This window comes from Dama dama, chromosome 16 (genome assembly GCF_033118175.1).
Source record: "Dama dama isolate Ldn47 chromosome 16, ASM3311817v1, whole genome shotgun sequence".
In the NCBI taxonomy this organism is placed as follows: domain Eukaryota; kingdom Metazoa; phylum Chordata; class Mammalia; order Artiodactyla; family Cervidae; genus Dama; species Dama dama.
The window spans coordinates 27,137,267-27,157,810 of NC_083696.1; the positions used below are offsets into that span (position 1 = coordinate 27,137,267).

At 37.1% G+C, this 20,544-nt stretch overlaps 3 protein-coding genes across 5 annotated transcripts in view; 2 read left to right on the forward strand and 1 right to left on the reverse strand.

Annotated features, from left to right (window-relative positions):
• CENPP (centromere protein P) overlaps positions 1 to 20,544 on the reverse strand; it is a 229,252-nt gene that overhangs the window by 22,121 nt on the left and 186,587 nt on the right. The window lies entirely within an intron of this gene.
• LOC133071424 (large ribosomal subunit protein mL42-like) lies at positions 3,790 to 4,463 on the forward strand. The gene has a single exon (XM_061164011.1). The coding sequence runs from the start codon at positions 3,906 to 3,908 to the stop codon at positions 4,332 to 4,334; it is 429 nt and encodes a 142-aa protein (XP_061019994.1). The 5' UTR covers positions 3,790 to 3,905; the 3' UTR covers positions 4,335 to 4,463.
• The window catches only part of ECM2 (extracellular matrix protein 2), a 37,670-nt gene continuing 30,726 nt past the window's right edge, over positions 13,601 to 20,544 (forward strand). For 2 of the 3 annotated variants that reach the window (XM_061163628.1, XM_061163629.1), the window contains exon 1: positions 13,601 to 13,764. The gene's annotated coding sequence lies outside the window, so the exon portion shown is untranslated. Of the gene's footprint in view, positions 13,765 to 19,802; positions 19,962 to 20,544 lie in introns of those variants that run through there. The other variant, XM_061163627.1, reaches the window with a different exon arrangement.

The following is a 20,544-nucleotide window of genomic DNA, read 5'->3' on the forward strand; positions in this document are numbered from 1 at the left end:
AGAAGACTCTTGAGAGTCCCTTGGACTGCAAGAAGATTCAACCAGTCCATCCTAAGGGAAATCAGTCCTGAATATTCATTGGACGGACTGATGCTGAAGTTGAAACTCCAATACTTTGGTCACCTGATGTTAAGAACTGACTCGTCTGAAAAGACCCTGATGCTGGGAATGATTGAAGGCGGGAGAAGGGGATGACAGAGGATGAGATGGTTGGATGGCATCACTGACTCAATGGACAAGAGTTTGACTAAGTTCCAGGAGCTGGTGATGGACAGGGAAGCCTCGCATACTGCAGACCATGGATTCAAAAGAGTTGGTAATGACTGAGTGACTGAACTGAACTGAACTGAACTAAGAATTGACTCTAATCAAGTGTGAGTAAGACCCCTGTCAACCTTATTTATTTTTACAGATTTTAGCAATGAGCTGAAGATGCACACAGTAGGAAAAAACTTAAATGACTTAATTAGCAGCACAAATGTGTGTAAGTCCTTAAAGAATTTATATACATTTGGGGAAAACATATGGAAACCACTATTTATAATATAAAACAGTTCATCAGTGCTGGCAAAGTAGTAAAGCCAATGTGCTACTATGGGTGAACTGCGGAACTAGAGACCGTTTCTTGGAAAAGATGATATCAAAGTTAGGGACTAAAGAAAAGATCAGGCTATCAGAAGGTGGAGTCTTGAGTTTTTAAAACAATAATAACTGTTTGCTTTCAATACCTATATGCATGTGAGAGGCAACATTCTAACTTTTCACTCTGGCAGAGAAATGCAGAGTAAAGATGAGCACTGTGTTTAAAAATACTATTATTTATCCATTAGTCGTCTCAACAGGGTATGATCATGGATAATTTTAGTCTTCCTTACACATTGTTTTATCAATTTCTATATTTACTATTCTGCTGTAATTTGGAGGGAGGAGTTTAGCTTTATTCTTTTTAAGATCAGAGTTTCATCTGGGCAAATTGAGAAAAGAACTTAATTCAAAAACAATATCTTTGCACATACAGAAAAAAGTCAGTAATTTCCAGAATACTATTCATAAAAATTCCATAAACCCTAGAAGAGTTTGAAAATTGCATTTACAAATCTGCTAGAATTAAAATTAAATTTGTTTAAAAATGGAATAAATGAAGTTAACATTATTTTTTTCCTACTCTTGGATGCTGAAAGCTTCTAATGGAAATGAAAAAGATGATATCACCTACCAGTAATGGGGAAAAAATGAGGCCATGGACAAACACACTATGTTTTGATTTATTAAACTGCAAACGAGCTTCACTTTATCCCCCATGAGTGATGGCTTAACCGGTTGCCAAAGTCTTCTTTTTCACAAAATACCTTTGTAAATATTGTGGTTGCTCTGATTTATAGCCATTGCCTTCAGACAGTGTATCAGTAGAAAAGAATCCCATTCCCAACAAATGTTAAAACTACCATATGTGTAATCATCTCACAAACCTCACACTAAGTGTAGGTTTCAGAGTTGGCAGGAGGAAAATTACAGGGAAAGAGCAGTTCTGGAGGCTGTGGCTATGGTGGTTCATCCGAAAGTGGGAAGGACACATCCAGAATGCCAGAGAGAAACACCTGGGTTGTCAACAGTGGTCTTTTTTTAAAGATAAGAACCTAGTCCCAGGGGAGGGTGTGACTCATCCAGTTCTCCCTGGCAGGCAAGAGGCCAAGATGAATTCTGGCCCTGATGCCTCTGCAGTGACTTTCATCACGTCTGCGCCCCAAACACTCAGGCAATCTGGTTTTCATCTTGAAGGCATCTGACTCCTATGGTTTACGGGCATGTGGAGCCATAATGGTGATAAGAGTCAGTTTCTGCTGATGTGGGCTGCAGAATATATTCTACCCATCCTTCCATTTCTGCTGGGAGAAGGAGCACTGTAGGGGTGAGCTGAAAAGTGTGTAGCCTGACTGTTGTGAAAAGAAAGAAATCAGACTAACTTGAAGTTACTCTCAGCAAGTCAGGCAAATTATTTAACTCTCTGAAGCTTTAATTTCCTCATTTAGACTATAATACTTCAGTGTTCTTCCTCTGAAAACTGAAGTATAACAAAGTACACTTTTGGGTTGAAGGATTTATTGAGTACGGTCCTAGCAGAGAACATCTGGCACATAGTGGAGCAAGCTAATGCTGCCAGTTTCTTTGTTTCTCTTCTATCCCCATCACGTATAGGGTATGTAGGAAAAAGTGAGGACCTGATTCTGCCAAAGGACATACAAAAAATGTCTGTTCTTAGGTTATTTTTAAGATTCTATAAAACCAACTGCTAAAATAATATGCATTATATTTTTACCCTTGAATGCACATTCTTATGGCAAAAAAAAAATCACTATAGTTTTTAGGAATGGAAATTAAACCATAAATACCAAATGTGATTTTCTTTGCACAAAATTTCTCCTCCATAAAATTTAACCTAAACCTCTTGAAACCCTTATTTGAATATTACAAGTGTTAAAATAAGTTGGCTTGGATAAGCAAAACTATATCCTAGCTGTGCAGACATGATATAAACTCACATCTCCTTTCAAGCCTAAACTTAAATAAACAGCTATAAAAGGGAGAGATGGAACCAAAATTTAAAACCCTTCTGAGCAGTAAAACCAGTGATTAGGTAAATCTTGCATTTCTGAATTTCCATGAGTTATCCACAATAAGGAATACAGAAGGAATAACAAGTTTTGGAGCAGATGGTACATCTTGTTCTTCTGTATGTACTGATACAACTCGTGGGAGCGATCCAAACCAACTTGAACAAATCAAAGTTGGCAACTTGAATATAAAGCTCAGGAAACAGTTAAGAGCTTAGAATAGATCTGTAGCTCATTGGCATATGTTAAAGCAATGTTATTAGTGCTCCTTTATGTTTGCTTACTGGATGAACAATATTATGAGGGTGAGCAAGGACAGATATAGAAGAGGGCTATGGAGGATGGAGAACATGAATATTTATGATGTGGAAGTGGGTGGGATGAAGTCAGTAAAAGATGAAGAGAAAGAAAGATGGATAGAGGGAAGGACAGATAGACTTCCAAGAATAGGGCGATCAATAAAACAGTAAGAAAAAAGAAGGCTGATAGATGGCTTCTGTGGGCCACTGAATGTTTGAGAGGGCACTTTTACGCCGACCATAAATGCCACAGCTGAATCACGGTAGATTAAGGAACAAATGGGAGGCCGAACACATGGAGGTGTTTTCTGTAGATATTATTTCAAGAAATCAAGGAGAGAATGGGAAGATGGAATAGATGGTAGTTTGAGGACATCCAGACAGGATATAGGAAGATTCTTTCTGACTGACAGAAGCTGAATATATTAGTAAATAAAGAAGAACAAATTACAGTTATGCAAAATGCCATGCTGTTGATTCAAGGGCTCCCTGATTCCAGAGACACAGTCAGTGCCATCACTTAACCCTTGGACTTGAATGTCACACTCTGGAGATAGCTGAGTCATTTAGGCTTAGGTCATGAACACAAAAGAATGGATAGCTGGGAGGTGTGAATATTAAGAGTCAGCTCCCACCTATCCATTCTTTTGTGTTCATGATCTAAGCCTGAATGACTCAGCTATCTCCAGAGTGTGACATTCAAGTCCAAGTGTTAAGTGATGTTAAAGTCTGGTCTTGGAATAAGCATACCAGAGGAGACAAAAGACATGTACACTGAAAACTCTAAGATGATGATGAAAGAAATTGAAGATGACACAAACAGCTGGAAAGACATACCATGTTCTTTGATGAAAGAATCAATACTGGAGGCAAGATGGTGGGTTCGCGGTGAGCTGCAGTCCAGGGGTGAAGATTGTTATATCTAGAAGCCGATTTTAAAAGCAGTTTCTCTTCAAATCATCTTTATACCACCTGATAAGCATTTTGATTCACCATGGCATTGGCAGCAGTAAAATGGGCAATATCAAGCAGAACTATCTTGAAACATTTATTTCCAATTCAAAACGGAGCCTTATATTGTATTGATCACAAATCTACGTATTCTTCTCTTCCAGACGATTATAATTGCAAAGTAGAGCTTGCTCTGACATCTGAGGCCAGGACAATAGTTTGCTATCACCCTTCTGTGGACATTCCATATGAACACACAAAACCTATCCCTCGGCCAGATCCAGTGCACAACAATGAAGAAACACATGATCTAGTACTGAAAACCAGATTAGAAGAAAAAAGTGAACACTTAGAGCAAGGACCCATGATAGAACAACTCAGTAAAATGTTCTTTACTACTAAGCACTGTTGGTATCCTCGTGGACAGTATCATAGACGTCATAGGAAACTGAATCCTCCAAAAGACAGATGATATTGATGTTTTTAGGAATCAAAGAGGAATGTTACCCTGGATCTCATTTGCCTTTTGAGAAGATACAATTGGGTGTATTCACTAATATGTTATATAGTAAAATAATAATAAAACATCTTTTCATATAAAAAAAAAGAAAGAATCAATACTATCAAAATGACTCTACTGCCCAAGGCAATCTACAGATTGAACGCAATCCCTATCAAATCAACAAAGGCATTTCCCACAGAACTAGAACAAGAAAAAAAAAAAAAAAAAACCTTAAAATTTGTAGGGAGACACAAAAGACCCTGAATAAACAAAGCAATCTTAAGAAAGGAAAATGGAGCTGGAGGAATCACATTCCCTGACTTTATGCTACACAGCTACAGTCATCAAAATAGTACAGTACTGGCACAAAAACAGAAATATAGATCAATGGAACAGGATATAAAGTCAAGAAATAAACTCACACACCTATGGTCAATAAATCTACAACAAAGAAGGCATTCTCAGGTGGGTCAGACGGTAAAGCATCTGCCTGCAATGTGGGAGACCTGGGTTCAACCCCTGGGGCGGGAAGATCACCTTGAGAAGGGAATGACAACGCACTCCAGTATTCTTGCCTGGAGAATCCCATGGACGGAGGAGCCTGGTGGTCTACAGCCCATGGGATCGTAAAGAGTCGGACATGACTAAGTGACTAACACGACAAAGGAGGCTAGACTATACAATGGAGAAAAGATGGTGTCTTCAATAAATGGTGCTGGGAAAACTGGATAAAACTCTTAGAGGAAAACATAGGCAGAACACTCTTTGACATAAAACACAGCAATATCTTTTCTGAGCCATTTTCTGAGTGGAGTTGTGGAAATAAAACCAAAATAAACAAATGGGATCTCATTAAACTCAAAAGCTTTTGCACAGCAAAGGAAACCACAAACAAAACACAAAGACAACCCATGGAATGGGAGAAAATACTTGCAAACAATGCAACTGATAAGGGATTAGTCTCCAAAATTTACAAAGAACTCATGTGGCTCAACATCCAGAAAACAAACAACGCTGTCAAAAAATGGGCAGAAGACCTAAATAGACATTTCTCCAGAGAAGACATGTAGATGGCCAAGAGATGCATGAAAAGATGCTTAATATCACTAATTATTAGAGAAATGCAAATCAAAACTACAGTGAAATACCACCTCATGCCAGTGAGAATGGCCATCATAAAAACGTCTATAAACAATAAATGCTGGAGAGGGTATGGAGAAAAGGAAGCCCTCCTGCACTGGTGGTGGGAATGTAAAATAGTACAGCCACGATGGAGAACAATCTGGAGGTTCCTTAAGAAACTACAAATAGTTATTATATGACCCAGCAATCCCACTCCTGGGCATATATCCAGAGAAGCCCATGGTTCAAAAGGATACAGGCACCCCAATATTCATTGCAGTTCTGTTTACAAGAGCCAAGACATGGAAGCAACATAAATGTTTGTTGACAGAGGAATGTATAAAGAACATGTAGTACATATATACAATGGAATATTGTTGTTCAGTTGTTAAGTGGTTTCCTACTCTTTGCAACCCATGGACTGCAGCATGCCAGGCTTCCCTGTCCTTCACTATCTCCCAGAGTCTGCTCAAATTCATGTCCATTGAGTTGGTGATGCTATTTATTTAACCATCTCATCCTCTGTTGCCCTCTTCTCCTTTTGCTTTCAATCTTTCCCAGCATCAGGGTCTTTTCCAATGAGTCAGTTCTTCACATCAGGTGGCCAAAGTATTGGAGCTTAAGCTTCAGCATCAGTCCTTCCAATGAATATTCAGGACTGATTTCCTTTAGGATTGACTAGATACATCCTTCACTTTCATCAAGAGGCTCTTTAGTTCCTCTTTGCTTTCTGATATAAGGGTGGCGTTATCTGCAAATCTGAGGTTATTGGTATTTCTCCTGGCAATCTTGATTCCAGCTTGTGCTTCATCCAGCCCAGAATTCTGTATGATGTACTCTGCGTATAAGTTAAATAAACTGGGTGACAATATGCATCCTTGATGTACTCCTTTCCCAATTTGGAACCAGTCTGTTGTTCCACGTCTGGTTTTTAACTGTTGCTTCTTGACCTGCATACAGATTTCTCATGAGGCAAGTCAGGTGGTCTGGTGTTCCCTCCTCTTTAAGAATTTTCCACAGTTTGTTGTGATCCACACAAAGGTTTTAGCAGAGTCAATGAAGCAGAAGTAGATGTTTTTCTGGAATTCTCTTGCTTTTTCTACAATCTAACGGATGTTGGCAATTTGATCTCTGGTTCCTCTGCCTTTTCTAAATCCAGCTTGAACATCTGGAATTTCTTGATTCATGTACTGTTGAAGCCTAGCTTGCAGAATTTTGAGTATTCCTTTGCTAGTGTATGAGATGAGTACAATTGTGTAGTAGTTTGAACATTCTTTGGCATTGCCTTTCTTTGGGATTGGAATGAAAACTGATCTTTTCTAGTCCTGTGGCCACTGCTGAGTTTTCCAAATTTGCTGGCATATTGAGTGCAGCACTTTAACAGCATCATCTTTTAGGATTTGAAATAGCTCATCTGGAATTCCACCACCTCCACTATCTTTGTTTGTAGTGATGCTTCCTAAGCACTTGTAATATGCTCACGAGAAAAAATTTATTTTCCATCTCTCACCATACAGTTGAGTCCCTTTACTCATTTGATCACCCCCTCCCTCATTTCAGATTTCCTATGCAAAGAAAGTATTTCACCTGTGTAATATTCCTTAATTTTCTTACACTTTTTGGGGGGCTGCATTACATGTTCTGCTGGATCTCAAGTTTCCTGACCAAGGATTGAACCTAGGCCCCTGGCAGCAAAAGTACCAACCACTGAACCACCAGAGAAGTCCCAATTTTCTACTTTTCTACTTAAATTTCCCACCCCCCCTCCCCTTTCCTTGTTTTACTGCACTGGCCAGAACTGTCAGTGAGCCTGCCTGTCTTGTTCCCAAAAAGGGAAAAATGTCAGTATTACAACATTGAATATTTTTTAATAGTAGCTTTGCTGAGATATAATTTACATATAATTAAATTCACCCTTTTAGAGTATACAATTTAGTAGTTTTTAGTGTTTTCATATTTGAGAGAGACTGAGCAACTTCCCTTTCTTTCACTTTCTATGGACTTCCCTGGTGGCTCAGATGGTAAAGCGTCTGCCTACAATGTGGGAGACCCGGGTTCAATCCCTGGGTCGGGAAGATCTCCTGGAGGCGGAAATGGCAACCCACTCCAGTATTCTTGCCTGGAAAATCCCATGGATGGAGGAGCCTGGTAGGCTACAGTCCATGGGGTCACAAAGAGTTGGACACGACTGAGCGACTTCACTTTCTTATTTGGGAGATATCACTGATACCTATTTTTGGAACATTTGAAGAAACTTTCACTTTATGAAGAAACATTGTACTCATTAGCAGTCACTCCCCATTCTGTCACCCCACTCTAAGTCTCCTTACCCCAACAACCACTCATCTACTTTCTGCCTAGTGGATCTGCCTACTGTAGACATTTCATATAAAAGAGGCATACAATATGTGGCCTCTTGTGATTGGCTTCTTGTACCGAACATAATGTGTTTGAGGTTCATCTATGTTGTAGCATGTATCATAGCATTCCTTTTCATTGCTGAATAATATTCCATTGTAGAAACAGAATATACTTACTTTCTCCATTCATCAGCTGGATATTTGAGTTGTTCCCACATTTTGGCTGTTATGAAGAGTGTAGTTTAAAAACTGGTGTACAGTTTTCATGTGGATTTATGTTTCCACTTCTCTTGGGTATATAGCTATGAGTGGAAGAAGTTATTTTCTGTAGATACTCTGACGACTAATGAGTTCTCTTCTATTTCTAGTATGTAAAAGCTTTTTTCCTCCCTCTTCTTTAAACATTAAGATGATCATATAATGTTTGGATTTTATCCTTAAATCAACCAGGTATTTGTTGAATAAACCTAGTATAGTCATGATATATTATCCTATTTATATACTAGTAGATTTGGTTTGCTAATATTTTAGTTTTTTAAAATCTATGTTCATTAGTGAGGCTAATTTATAATTACCCATTTTTTTATAATTTCCTTGTCAGGTTATAATATGGTTATGCTGATCTTAAAGAACTGTTTAGTAGAATGTGTTGACTAATATAGGCCTGTAGTAGGGACTTCCCTGGTGGTCCACTGGTTGAGATTCTGCACTTCAAATGCCCAGGGATTGTGTTCCCACATGTGATGTGGCCAAAAGATGTGTGTAGTATTCTTTGTGGGAAGATGAAGCAAATTCAGTATGAGTTAGCTGAAAAGGCATTTGACTATGACACTAAGAAGGGATATAGAATAGGCTTGAGGTAAGTTAAGACTCCCATTTCTGAGAGGACCCTTACTTAAAATTTTCAAAATTTAGCTTTATCTGAGTGTTATCTACAAAGCTGTCATAAGCAACTACAACCTTAAAAGAAAAACTAACTCATTGGCACTTTCTATCACAGAGGCAAAAATACTGAAAAGGAGACTTTACTCAAAATTATGTTTTGGAGTTGGAACCTGCACTGGCTGTGCTTATAGCCCGGGTGCTGAAGGACCTGTTGACATCCTGTTTGGTGACCAACACCAAACTGCAGAGCAGCCGTCAGAGCCAAGCTTTAGAACATAGTTATGGCTGCAATAATAAACGGGAGGAGAACACGAATACCAGCATTTTCCATGTGTTGATACTACTGTGGTTAAAACAGTTTCTGCAGAAGGACTCATGTAACAGTCCATTAACTCACAAGATTTTAGAGCAGGGACCTCAGAAACTACAATCTGGTTCCCTGCAACTTCAATAGTCTTGGCTACTCCTCTATGCTGCTATTTAAATTATTTCTTTTTCTGATTGGTTAAATTTTTTTTAAAAAGATTCCTTTTATCTGACCTGGTTATGAAAAGCTCAAAACATTATAAGAATACAGAATTACATACTAAAAATCCTCTCATAATTCCATCACCCAAAGATAACTAACATTTGGTTATTTATTTCTTCCAATTTTTTCTCTAGGAAGATACCAAATTGTATAGGTTAAAAGAAGGTAACATAATAGCACATGCGCTGCTTTAAAGTTTCTTTCTTCTTCTTGGTAATATTGTGGACAACTATGCATGTCTGTATAATAGTTACTTCAGGCTCTCCACGTAACTTTATAACAGCCTACTGTTCCCTGTCAGTATACAACTGTTTAATTACCCTCTACACTTGGGTACAATGCTTCAAAGTACTTTCCTGGAGGTACACTTGTGCAGAGAAAGACATGTTTCTATAATGGATTCCTAGAAGTGGAAGGCTGGGAAAGAATATAGCTATTGCTAACTTGTTCTCAAAAGAATGAGTTTCCTTTTGCTCTAAGCAATGTGTCCGATATGTCTAATACTGCATGTTATCCACATTTGTTTCTTCTGAAAACAATGTATATATTTCAAATCAGGCCACATTCTCTTTTAAAGACTATTAAAAATTTTTTTTTTATTTTATTATTTTTGACTGCATGGACTCTCTCTAGTTGCATCAAGCAGGGGCTACTCTTCCTTGCAGAACATGGACTCTAGGTGTGTGGGCTTCCGTAGTTGTGGCTCACAGGCTGTAGAAGTTGTGGCACAAGGATTTATTTGTTCCACGGCATGTGGAATCTTCCCAGGTCAGGGATTGAACCCGTGTCTCCTGCACTGACAGAGAGATTCTTAATCACTGGACCACCAGGGAAGGCCTGGGTGTGTATGCGTGTCACTCAGCCACGTCTGACTCTTTGCGACCCTATGAACTGTAGCCCGGCAGGCTCCTCTGTCCATGGAATGCTCCAGGCAAGAATACTAGAGTAGGTTGCCATTTCCTTCTGCAGGGGATCTTCCTGACCCAGGGATCGAACCTGGGTCTCTTGCATTACAGGAAGATTCTTTACCATCTGAGCTATAGGGAAGTTCCTCAGTTCAGTTCAGTCGCTCAATCATGTCCGACTCTTTGCAACCCCATGAATCGCAGCACACCAGGCCTCCCTGTCCATCACCAACTCTCGGAGTTTACTCAAACTCATGTCCATTGAGTTGGTGATGCCATCCAGCCATCTCATCCTCTGTCGTCCCTTCTTCTCCTGCCCCCAATCCCTCCCAGCATCAGGGTCTTTTCCAATGAGTCAACTCTTCACATCAGGTGGCCAAAGTACTGGAGTTTCACCTTCAGCATCAGTCCTTCCAATGAACACCCAGGACTGATCTCCTTTAGGATAGACTGGTTGGATCTCCTTTAGGATGGACTGGTTGGATCTCCTTGCAGTCCAAGGGACTCTCAAGAGTCTTCTCCAACACCACAGTTCAAAAGCATCAATTTTTCGGTTCTCAGCTTTCTTCACAGTCCAACTCTCACATCCTTATATGACCACTGGAAAAAGCATAGCCTTGACTAGACAGAGTTTTGTTGACAAGGTAATGTCTCTGCTTTTTAATATGCTATCTAGGTTGGTCATAACTTTCCTTCCAAGGAGTAAGCGTCTTTTAATTTTATGGCTGCAATCACCATCTGCAGTGATATTGGAGCCCCAAAAAATAAAGGCAGCCACTGTTTCCCCATCTATTTCCCATGAAGTGATGAGACCAGATGCCATGATCTTAGTTTTCTGAATGTTGAGCTTTAAGCCAACTTTTTCACTCTCCTCTTTCACTTTCATCAAGAGGCATTTTAGTTCCTCTTCACTTTCTGCCATAAGGGTGATGTCATCTGCATATCTGAGGTTATTGATTGAGGGAAGTTCCTAGGGAAGGCCTAAAGACTCTTTTTTTTAGAGCAGTTTCAGATGCACAGAAAAACTGAGAGGAAAGTACAAGTTTTCCATGTATCCTTAGTACTCTCATCACACAGCCTCCCTGATTATCAACATCCCCTAGTAGAGTGGTGTATTTGTTACATCTGATGAACCTATATACAACATAATCACTCAGGTTTATAAGTTACATTAGGGTTCACTCTTGGTGTGCACATTCTGAGTTTACATAATTGTACAAAGACATGTATTCATCATTATGATATCATATAGAGTATTTTCCACTGACTTAAAAATCCTCTGTGATTTCACCTATTCATTTCTCTCTGACCCACCCCCCCAACAACCCCTGGCAACCACTGACCTTTTCATTGTCTTGACAGATTTATTTTTTCCAGAATGTCACATAGCTGGAATCACTAATCAATAAGCATTTAAAGTGCCTCCATGTCTTTTCAAGGCTTAGTAGCCTATTTCTTTTTAGCACTAAATAATATTCCATTGTAGGATGTACCACAGTTTATCCATTCACCTATTAAAGGTTGCTTCCAAGTTTTGGCAATTATGAATAAAGCTGCTGTCAACATCTGTGTGCAGGTTTTGTGGTTTCAACTTATTTGGGTAAATATCAAGGAGTGTGACTGTAGAATTTTTCTAGAAAACCTCCAAACTACCTCCAAAAGAGTCTGTATCATTTAGTATTCCCACCAGCAATGAACAAGAATTCCTACTGCCCCACATTCTCACTTGCATTTGGTATCCTCACTGTTTTGGTTTTTGCAATTCTAATAGGTGTCTAGTGGCATCTCATTCTTGATTTAATCTCCAAAGCTCTTTTCGGATTGTGTGCAGGTATTCTGGGGGAAGAGACGAGGGGAACTCCTATCTCTAATGTTAGTATCTTCCCAAATATTTGGTAATCCTGGGCTATCTACTTATGTTAGAAACACTGACGAAAAGCTCAGAATGTGTGGGTAGAGATAGTCAACTTAGTGTTTGTACTCAGTTGAGCTAGTTTGGATTCTGAACATGGGAGCTCCCTTTTCAATTAGACATGCAAGACCAAGTAGATGAGAACACGGGTTCAGTTTGGAGGTAAATGCATAATACTTGGAACAAATGATGGAGACATCAGGAGGATTGGGGTCATATACCCTGCTTCTGCTGAGTGCTGTTTCCGAATGTATCTCACCATTCCTAAGATCTATAATTTTTAAACTTGGAACACCCACAAAATTATCCTGTCTTACACCTGTTTGGGCTATAGTGTCACCTGTCAGACAGAGCCTATATGCTTTCAGTCTTTAAGGAATTTATAAAAAATTTTGTCTTCTAATAGTACTAATAATTTTGTGGTGCAGTACTACATTTTTAAAAGAAAATGTAGTTTTTAGTTTTAGGAATTTGGGTGGCCCATGTGCTCAATCTATCATCTTGATTTGGTCTATCCAAGTCACATTAAGATTTTGGAAAGACAAAAATGTAGCTCTTCTCTGTCAAGCAATTTAGACCCCTGAGGTAAAGTAAGAATTTTAAAAAGCAGATATTAAAATTACCTAGTCTATGACAGGAATTTTATATATGCTATTCATTCTACTTGCACAAAAATTTGAAAGGTAGGTATTACCATCCCAGCTGTATAAAGAATAAATGTTAGTTACAAACAGCAGTAATTCATCCAAGGTCCCCCATAAGCAGCACTATGGGCCAGGAACCTTGATCTGACTGTGACCTGCTCATTTGCAGATGAGGAAACTGAGGCTGAACTAGATAACCAATTTGCCCTAATCAGAAGCCTCACCGCTCTCCTGACTATTTTATTATTGCTTAAGGTTGGAAGTTATATGATTTCAGTGACACTAATATATAACAGCTTTTAAAAAATTTATTTATTTTTGGCTGTTCTTGGTCTTTGTTACTGTGTGCGCTACTCTCAGTTGCAGTGTGCAGGCTTCTCATTACAGCAGGCTTAGTTGCTCTGCCGCATGTGGGGTCTTCCTGGATCAGGGATCAAACCCGTGTCCGCCTGTAGGCGAATTCTTTACCACTGAGCCACCAGGGAAGCCCTGATTTGTTAACAACATTGTGTGTGAGATTGGTATGGCTGGTAGGGAGCTGATTAGAGATTTAAATAACATTAACCCAATTAAAGGCATCCCAGGAATGTACGGTCCTCTAACTTGGCAACAATAGTATCTCTGCTGTCTGATAAAGCTCAAGTGACATGAAGGCTAGTATAAGTGTTAACGTTTTTAATGCAATTAGTCTGTGAAAATCACACATTTCTTAAGCCCCACTTTTGTGCTTCCAGCTCTACTTTCTCAGCCTACGGACTAAAGCTTTCCTCCCCACCCCCTGCTGCTTTCCATTTTCCCGTGATTTAGAACAAATATTTGCCTTGGTAACCATTTTCCCTAGTTACTCTCTTGGCTGATTTTCTGCACAAAGAACTGAAAGGCATGTAACCCCAAGGGAGGCAGTTATTTTAGATTTTACAAAGAAGTCAGTTAACATTTTTCAATACTCCCTTCTTTGTCTTAAAGAAAGCTCTGGTTTTGTTTCATTTTCATCTGGAGACTTAAATGACACCAAGCAAAACCTACTTAGTTTAGATTTCCAGGTAAAACGTTTTAAATTTTAAGTTTCTACTAAAGTGTGTGGAATGGTTTTAATATTTGGGTGTTTTGTATTGCAAATATGTTTAGCACTTGAGGAAATTAGCTCTTACTAATAGATTTTTAAAGTTTAAAGTGTACATTATTTTGTTTACTTGTTTTCTTTTTTCAGGATGGCTACTTCTGAACTATTTAAAACTTTATGAAAGTAGGATTAAATATATTTTTATAAGTTTAAATATAATTACTTGTTCAATAGAAGTATAAGTTGGTTTGAAAATTTCATTCTTTTCTATTTTAAAGTCCTAAAGAGCATAAAGCATTAAGTAAAAATGTTTTTCATTTTAAGCCTACTAAGTGAAGTTAAAAGGGATAATAGGTATCTTGTGGCTTTGTGTAGAAGATTAAAACTGAATTTAAACCCTTCTAAAGCTTACTTAAGACAGCTGATGAACAACTTTAATGAAAAAAAAAAAAAACAAGTTAATCAGGATTTACAGATGATATTTAATGTTGGGATAAACACAAAAAATACTAAAAAGAAAGACAATTTTACTTGATCAAAATAATGCCTACAGTGGTTGGACCTACTGTGTCATAAAAGTTTACCTCTAGAAACATATTCACTCAATTATAAAGTGAATATTAAATGCAATGTGAAATTTTATAAATCACTGAAAATAACAAAGGCCTAGGCATCAATGATAAAATTAGTATTGAGAGGCCATTTCATAAAAATTATTTAAACATTTCAGTGAGACTATTTAGAGTCTGATTTTGTTAAAATTAAGATAGCTCTGTAAATTTATTTCTGTATGTATCTATTTAGACTTCTGTATAAGCAAAAATGAGCCAATTTGGGGTGGGGGAGACAAAGAGAGAGAGGTAGGGATAATGGGAGAAGAGTGAGCTTGGGCAGTACTCTTGTTAAGAGGCTCAGGGACAACATGATGCCTGAGACACTCATTAAGTTTACCTCCAGAGCCCTTAGATCCAGAGGCCTGACTCCTCATAACTCTTACCTACCATAGAATGGAGAGCTACATATCCAACTGTCAACTGTCAAAGCAAGAAGATCTCCACGTACAGATTTTATGTAGAACACAGAATTCACACTATCACAGTTCACCTCCCCTGCCACTTAGCAAATTCTATTTCTACCCGGTCTCATGAGCCAACTTTTCATATTGCTTTCCCCTGCGGCTGTTATCATTTCTTCCCAACATATTACTTGCTCTCTGAATTGACTTTTACAGTTTCAGCTGCCAATCAGCTAGGGAATTTGCTCCTCCCTCACATTTTGCAAGTTAGTTTTTTAAAAAACTAATGTAGATTACAAAACATTGTTCTAATATAGTTTCATCTCAATGACCTACAGTAAAGGGTTTGAAATGCAGTAATTAATGTACATATATACTGAAAAAAAGATTGCATGCTGAGGTTAGTTGACATGAAAATACCTTAGAGGCTGCTATTTGTTGAGCTAAGGTAAAGTGGTGATAAGTCAGCATATGACCCAAGTACAACCTGACTAGAGGAGGATAATTCTGTTGGATGAAGTTATAAAAAGAACTACCAAGATTCAAGAGGGCAAGCTAAGCAGATATCACTCCTTTCCTCTCACCAAATACCTAGAAATAAGAGAAGATATATTACAAATAAATACACACATGGATATATAGCTATGTAGGAAATAAAAAGGGAAACTTGTGGTGAGACAGAAACCATGAGGAATCTTTCAAATACAAGGAGATTTGAATGAATTTAAAGAGGAAAAACACAGCCTTGAATAGGTATAGGAAAGAACTGAATTAAAAGAATGTATGTGGAAAAGAAAGATATCTTTTACTTGGGAGTAAAAGATCCCAAGAAGGATACATAAAGAAGGAAAAAACAAACAAAAAAACCCTGAATATTATGTTAAAACTTCTGAATATTAAAAATAAGTTTAAGATCTGAAAAGAACCTCTCCAGAGAGAGGAAAAAGGATTTATTACAAAGAGATGAGAATCAGATTCAAGCTAAACTTTTCATCAATAAGAGCAGATACAAAAACCAAATGGAACAATACCTATAAAGTATTGAAGAAAAATGATTTTAAAATCATAGTTCTATTTCCAGCTAAACAAAGTAACATTTCCTGACATAAAAGAATTCAAAAAAATTTACAACTGAAAACATTCTCTTAAAGAAAGAGGATAAATTTTCAGCGAAATAGTAACTAATCTGAGGGGACTTTTGCTTCTCATAATTGTAATCTAGGCAATTTAGACTGCTGAGAATTATTTTTTAAAAAAGTAGGGAAAATAACAGGGCCAATATTTAGGACAAAACTAAGATCCAAAGAGCTTTTCTTCTGGTGGCATCTATGGAACCAAAAGAGGTGACTAAGAAGCTTAGTATAGCTTTAAAACAGCCTCTCCAAGTTATGACAAAAACAAAACTCAAGGAAAGGAGCAGGCAAATAGCAGGGGTGGTAGGGAAAAGTGATGCTGATGAAATCACCAGGCTTTGGATTGGGACCTAAAATATAATTATTAACTAGATATAGTGAAACTCAGCTTCAAATCATGTAATTTATGACTGATAGTACACTTAATTTCATGTTTGAATGTAAATTGTTTTGGGATAAATAATATATCATTATAGGCTTCAAAGTATTTTCATAATTTTTCATATGTAATGGCTAGCAGTCAAATGCCATCAGGCATAAGAAGAAACAGAAGAAAATGGCTAAAAATCTAAAAAGAAATAACAGACAATAGAAATAGACATATAAAGGGTTCCAAAATGGAGTTGTCAGACTCAGACTTAAATAACTGTGATTACCATTTTGAAAACATGAAAGATTAAAAATTTCAGTAGAGAATCAGAAAGAATAAAAACCTACTGAAAACCCGAAAAGCTAAGAAACCACAAAAACAGAAACAAGTAAGTCAATGAATGGATTCAATAGTGGATAAACCACAGCTGAACAGATAGTAAATGGAACAGAGGTTAGTGGAATAACCAGGATCAATCACAGGGTGACAGAAGGATGAAAAATATGAGAGAAAGTGACATTAAAGACATAATGAGAAGACTATCATACATGTTGGAGAAGGAAATGGCAACCCACTCCAGTATTCTTGCCTGGAGAATTCCATGGACAGAGAAGCCTGGCAAACTATAGTCCATGGGATAGCAAAGAGGTGGACACAACTGAGTAACTAACACATCATACATGTCATTGTAGTTCTAAAAATAAAAAGGAGAAAGAAGCAGGAGAGTATTATTTGAAGAGGTAAGGGCTAAGAAGTTTCCAAATTTGATGAATATAAGATCACAGATTCAAGAAGTGCTATGAATCCCAAATAGAGAATACCTTAAAGGCAGCCTAAAAAAGTTACCTTTAAAGGAAAAATAATTAGATTGACAGATGACTACTCAATACAAAATATGGAAAAAAGAAGACACTGGAGTGAAATCTTCAAAATGCTAAGACACTTGCTAACCTAGAATTCCATATTTAGTAAATACATTCTTTCAGAATGAACATAAGATATGAACATTTTCATATAAACAAACATAAAAAGAACTGGTCACCAGTAGTCCTGCACTAAAGGAATTACTAAAAGCTATTCTTCAATTAAGAAGAAAATAATCCTGATAGAAGACTGGAGATGCAGGAAGAAATAAGGAGAAAGAAAAAGGATAAATATTTACATAGACCTAAACCAGTGTTTCTTAACTGGAGGTAGACTGATTCTTTCCATCTCCCAAGACACATATGGTAATATTTGAAGATATTTTTGGTTGCTATAACTGAGAGGTAGTGGTATCTACTGAGCAGAAGCTAGGGATGCTACTAAATATACAAGGGCCAGCTCCCCCACTCCACTACAAAAAGGAATTATCTGAAACAAATGTTAATAGTGCTAAGATTGAGAGAGCCTGATCTAAGTGAATTGTGAGCATAAAATCATTATCATCGTCTTTTGAATAAAGAACTAAAATATGTAACAAAAGTAGTAGATGTGCCAGAATCAGGTAAGTAAAGTTAAAGCCATCCAGGTATAGATAAAGGTACTAATTTATATTAGACTCAATAAGTCAAGGATATATGTGGTAATCTCTACAAAGAACATAAAAGGAAAAAGTATATAATTACTAGTGGAATAATAAAAACAAGCAAGAGAGAAGGAAAAAAAAAAACACACAGAGCAGGCAGGACAACTAGAAAACAGATAGTTGGCAAATAGATTTCAATCCAAACGCATCATGTTACAGTAAATATAAATAGACAAAATATTCAATTAAAAGATCAAAGATAAAAACTGTCATATTACATTAAAAATGATATGCTAATAGAAAGTATATTGAAAATATGAAAGGCTGAAAGTAAAACAATGCAAAAATATATTAACTAACCAGGGATTGAACATGGGCCATGGGCAGTGAAAGGGTGGAGTATCAACCACTGGGTTGCCAAGGAATTCTCACAGGAGTGTTTATAATAAAAGAAAAATGAAAAAAAATTAAGTATCCATCACTAAATTGTTATGTAACCTATGGAATGAAAATAGAGTGCACAGACCATATATATTTATAAACATTGCTATATATGTCCATATGACCACAATTTATTACTGAATGGAAAGAAAACAGGTTGTACTAAAACATATATAGAATAGTTCATTTACATTTAAATGTATATGTTCATACATGTTTAGGAGGCATCTTGAAAGATACTCTTAAACTAGTGGTTGGGAAACTATGGCCCACAGGCCAAATCCTATTTTTCAAAGTGCCATCAGAACATAGTTGTGGCCATCCATTTACTTCTTGTACATTGCTATTTTGGGGTACAATAACAAAGTTGAGCAATTTCAACAGAGACTGTTGTCTTGCAAAGCTGAAAATGTTTACTCTCTGGACCCTGAAGAAAAAGTATGCCTACCCTTGTACTAAAGTATGAATTATGGTTAAGGCAACTCGTCTTTTATGCCTACATATCATTTTGAGTTTTTAAAAACTATGTACTATTTTTAGAAACTTAAATACATCTTTAAAAGCATTGATAAAAAAGATTAAGAACTCAGAGGAAAGATAACTGTGTAAATGTGGCTCTTATCTTTAAACCTCTTATGAGCCATGATGTGATCAACAACAAATTGTAGCTCAATCAAAGGAAGACTTTTCTGGCAGAGCAGTTTGAACATGGATGATAAAGAATTTCCCACTAATGGAAAAGTAGATAACTTCAAAGATTCATTCAAAATCTAAGTTCTATAGAGTGAAGCACCATTATAAATGATACAGATTGCAAGGAAACAGAAGCATTACCTGAGCAAAATAAAAACAAAAACTAAAAGTAAGATCATAAATAAAGGAACATGCAATTCTGATTAAATGAGCATACAAGCATAATACAGAGATGTTGTGGATTTGATTAGACCACCAATAAGGAGAGTCACACATTTTGTTTGTTTGTTTTCAAGTGCATAAACGTTATGTTCACAGTACACTGTAGTCTATTAAGTGTGAAACAGCATTATGTAAAAAAAAAAAAATATTGCTGTTGTTTAGTTGCTAAATCATGTCTGACTCTTTGTGATCTCATGGACGGTCTCCAGGCTCCTCTGTCCATGGGCTTTCCCAGGAAAGAATACTGGAGTGGGTTACCAATTTCTTCTCCAGGGGATCCTACTGACCCAGGGATCAAACCTGTGTTTCCTGCATTAGCAGGCGAATTTTTTACCACTGAGCCACCAGGGAAACCCTGGTGGCAAAATACTTTATTGCTAAAATTTTCCATCCACTTTTTTTTTTTGATTAGTGTTACTGAGGTGTATTTTCCATCCTTGTAATTTTAGCCTACTTGTGTTTTTATTTAGCATGAGTTTCTTATAGGCAGCATAGAGTTGGGTCTTAATTTTTAAAAATTGTACTTGGATAGCCTCTTCCTTTTTAATTGTAGCAGTTAATGAATCCATATTCAATATGATTTACAGGTGCCTCAGTGGTAAAGAATCCGCCTGCCAACACAGGAGACGCTGGATCGATCTCTGGGTTGGGAAGATCCTCTGGAGAAGGGAATGGCAATCCACTCTAGTATTATTAACTGGAATATCCCAAGGATAGAGGAGCCTAGTGGGCTACAGTCCATAGGGTTGCAAAGAGTCAGACACGACTGAGTGGCTGAGCACAATACATAGCACACGTAATGTTTTGGATTATTTTTATTATTCCACTTTAACACCTTTATTGGCTTATTAGCTATAACTCTTTTTGTTTAGTGGTTACCTTAGGGCATATAATATGTATCTTTAACTTATTACAGTTTACCTTCAATTGATATTCCACTTTACTTCTAAGTACATTACAACAGTATATTTACACTTTCTCCTTTCTGCTTCTGTTGTCATACATTTTACTTTCACTTAAGATAGAAATCCCAAAATACGGTATTATTATATTAACACAACTGTTAAACATATGACTGTATTAAACAATAATTTTTAAAAGAGATTTAAAAATAAAAGAGTACTTATCCACTTATATGCTATTTCCTGTGGCTTTCATTAGTTTGTGTAGCTCCATAATTCCATCTAATATAATTTTCCTTACATGGTAGCATTTTTTGTAGTGCATTTCTGCTGGTGATTAATTTCTTCAGCTTTTCTATGTCTGAAAAAGTCTTTATTTTGCCTGTGTTTCTGAAAGACATTTTCACTGAGTATACAACTCTAAATAGGGACTCTCCTGGCAGTCCAGTGATTAAGAGTTTGCCTTCCAAAGAAAGG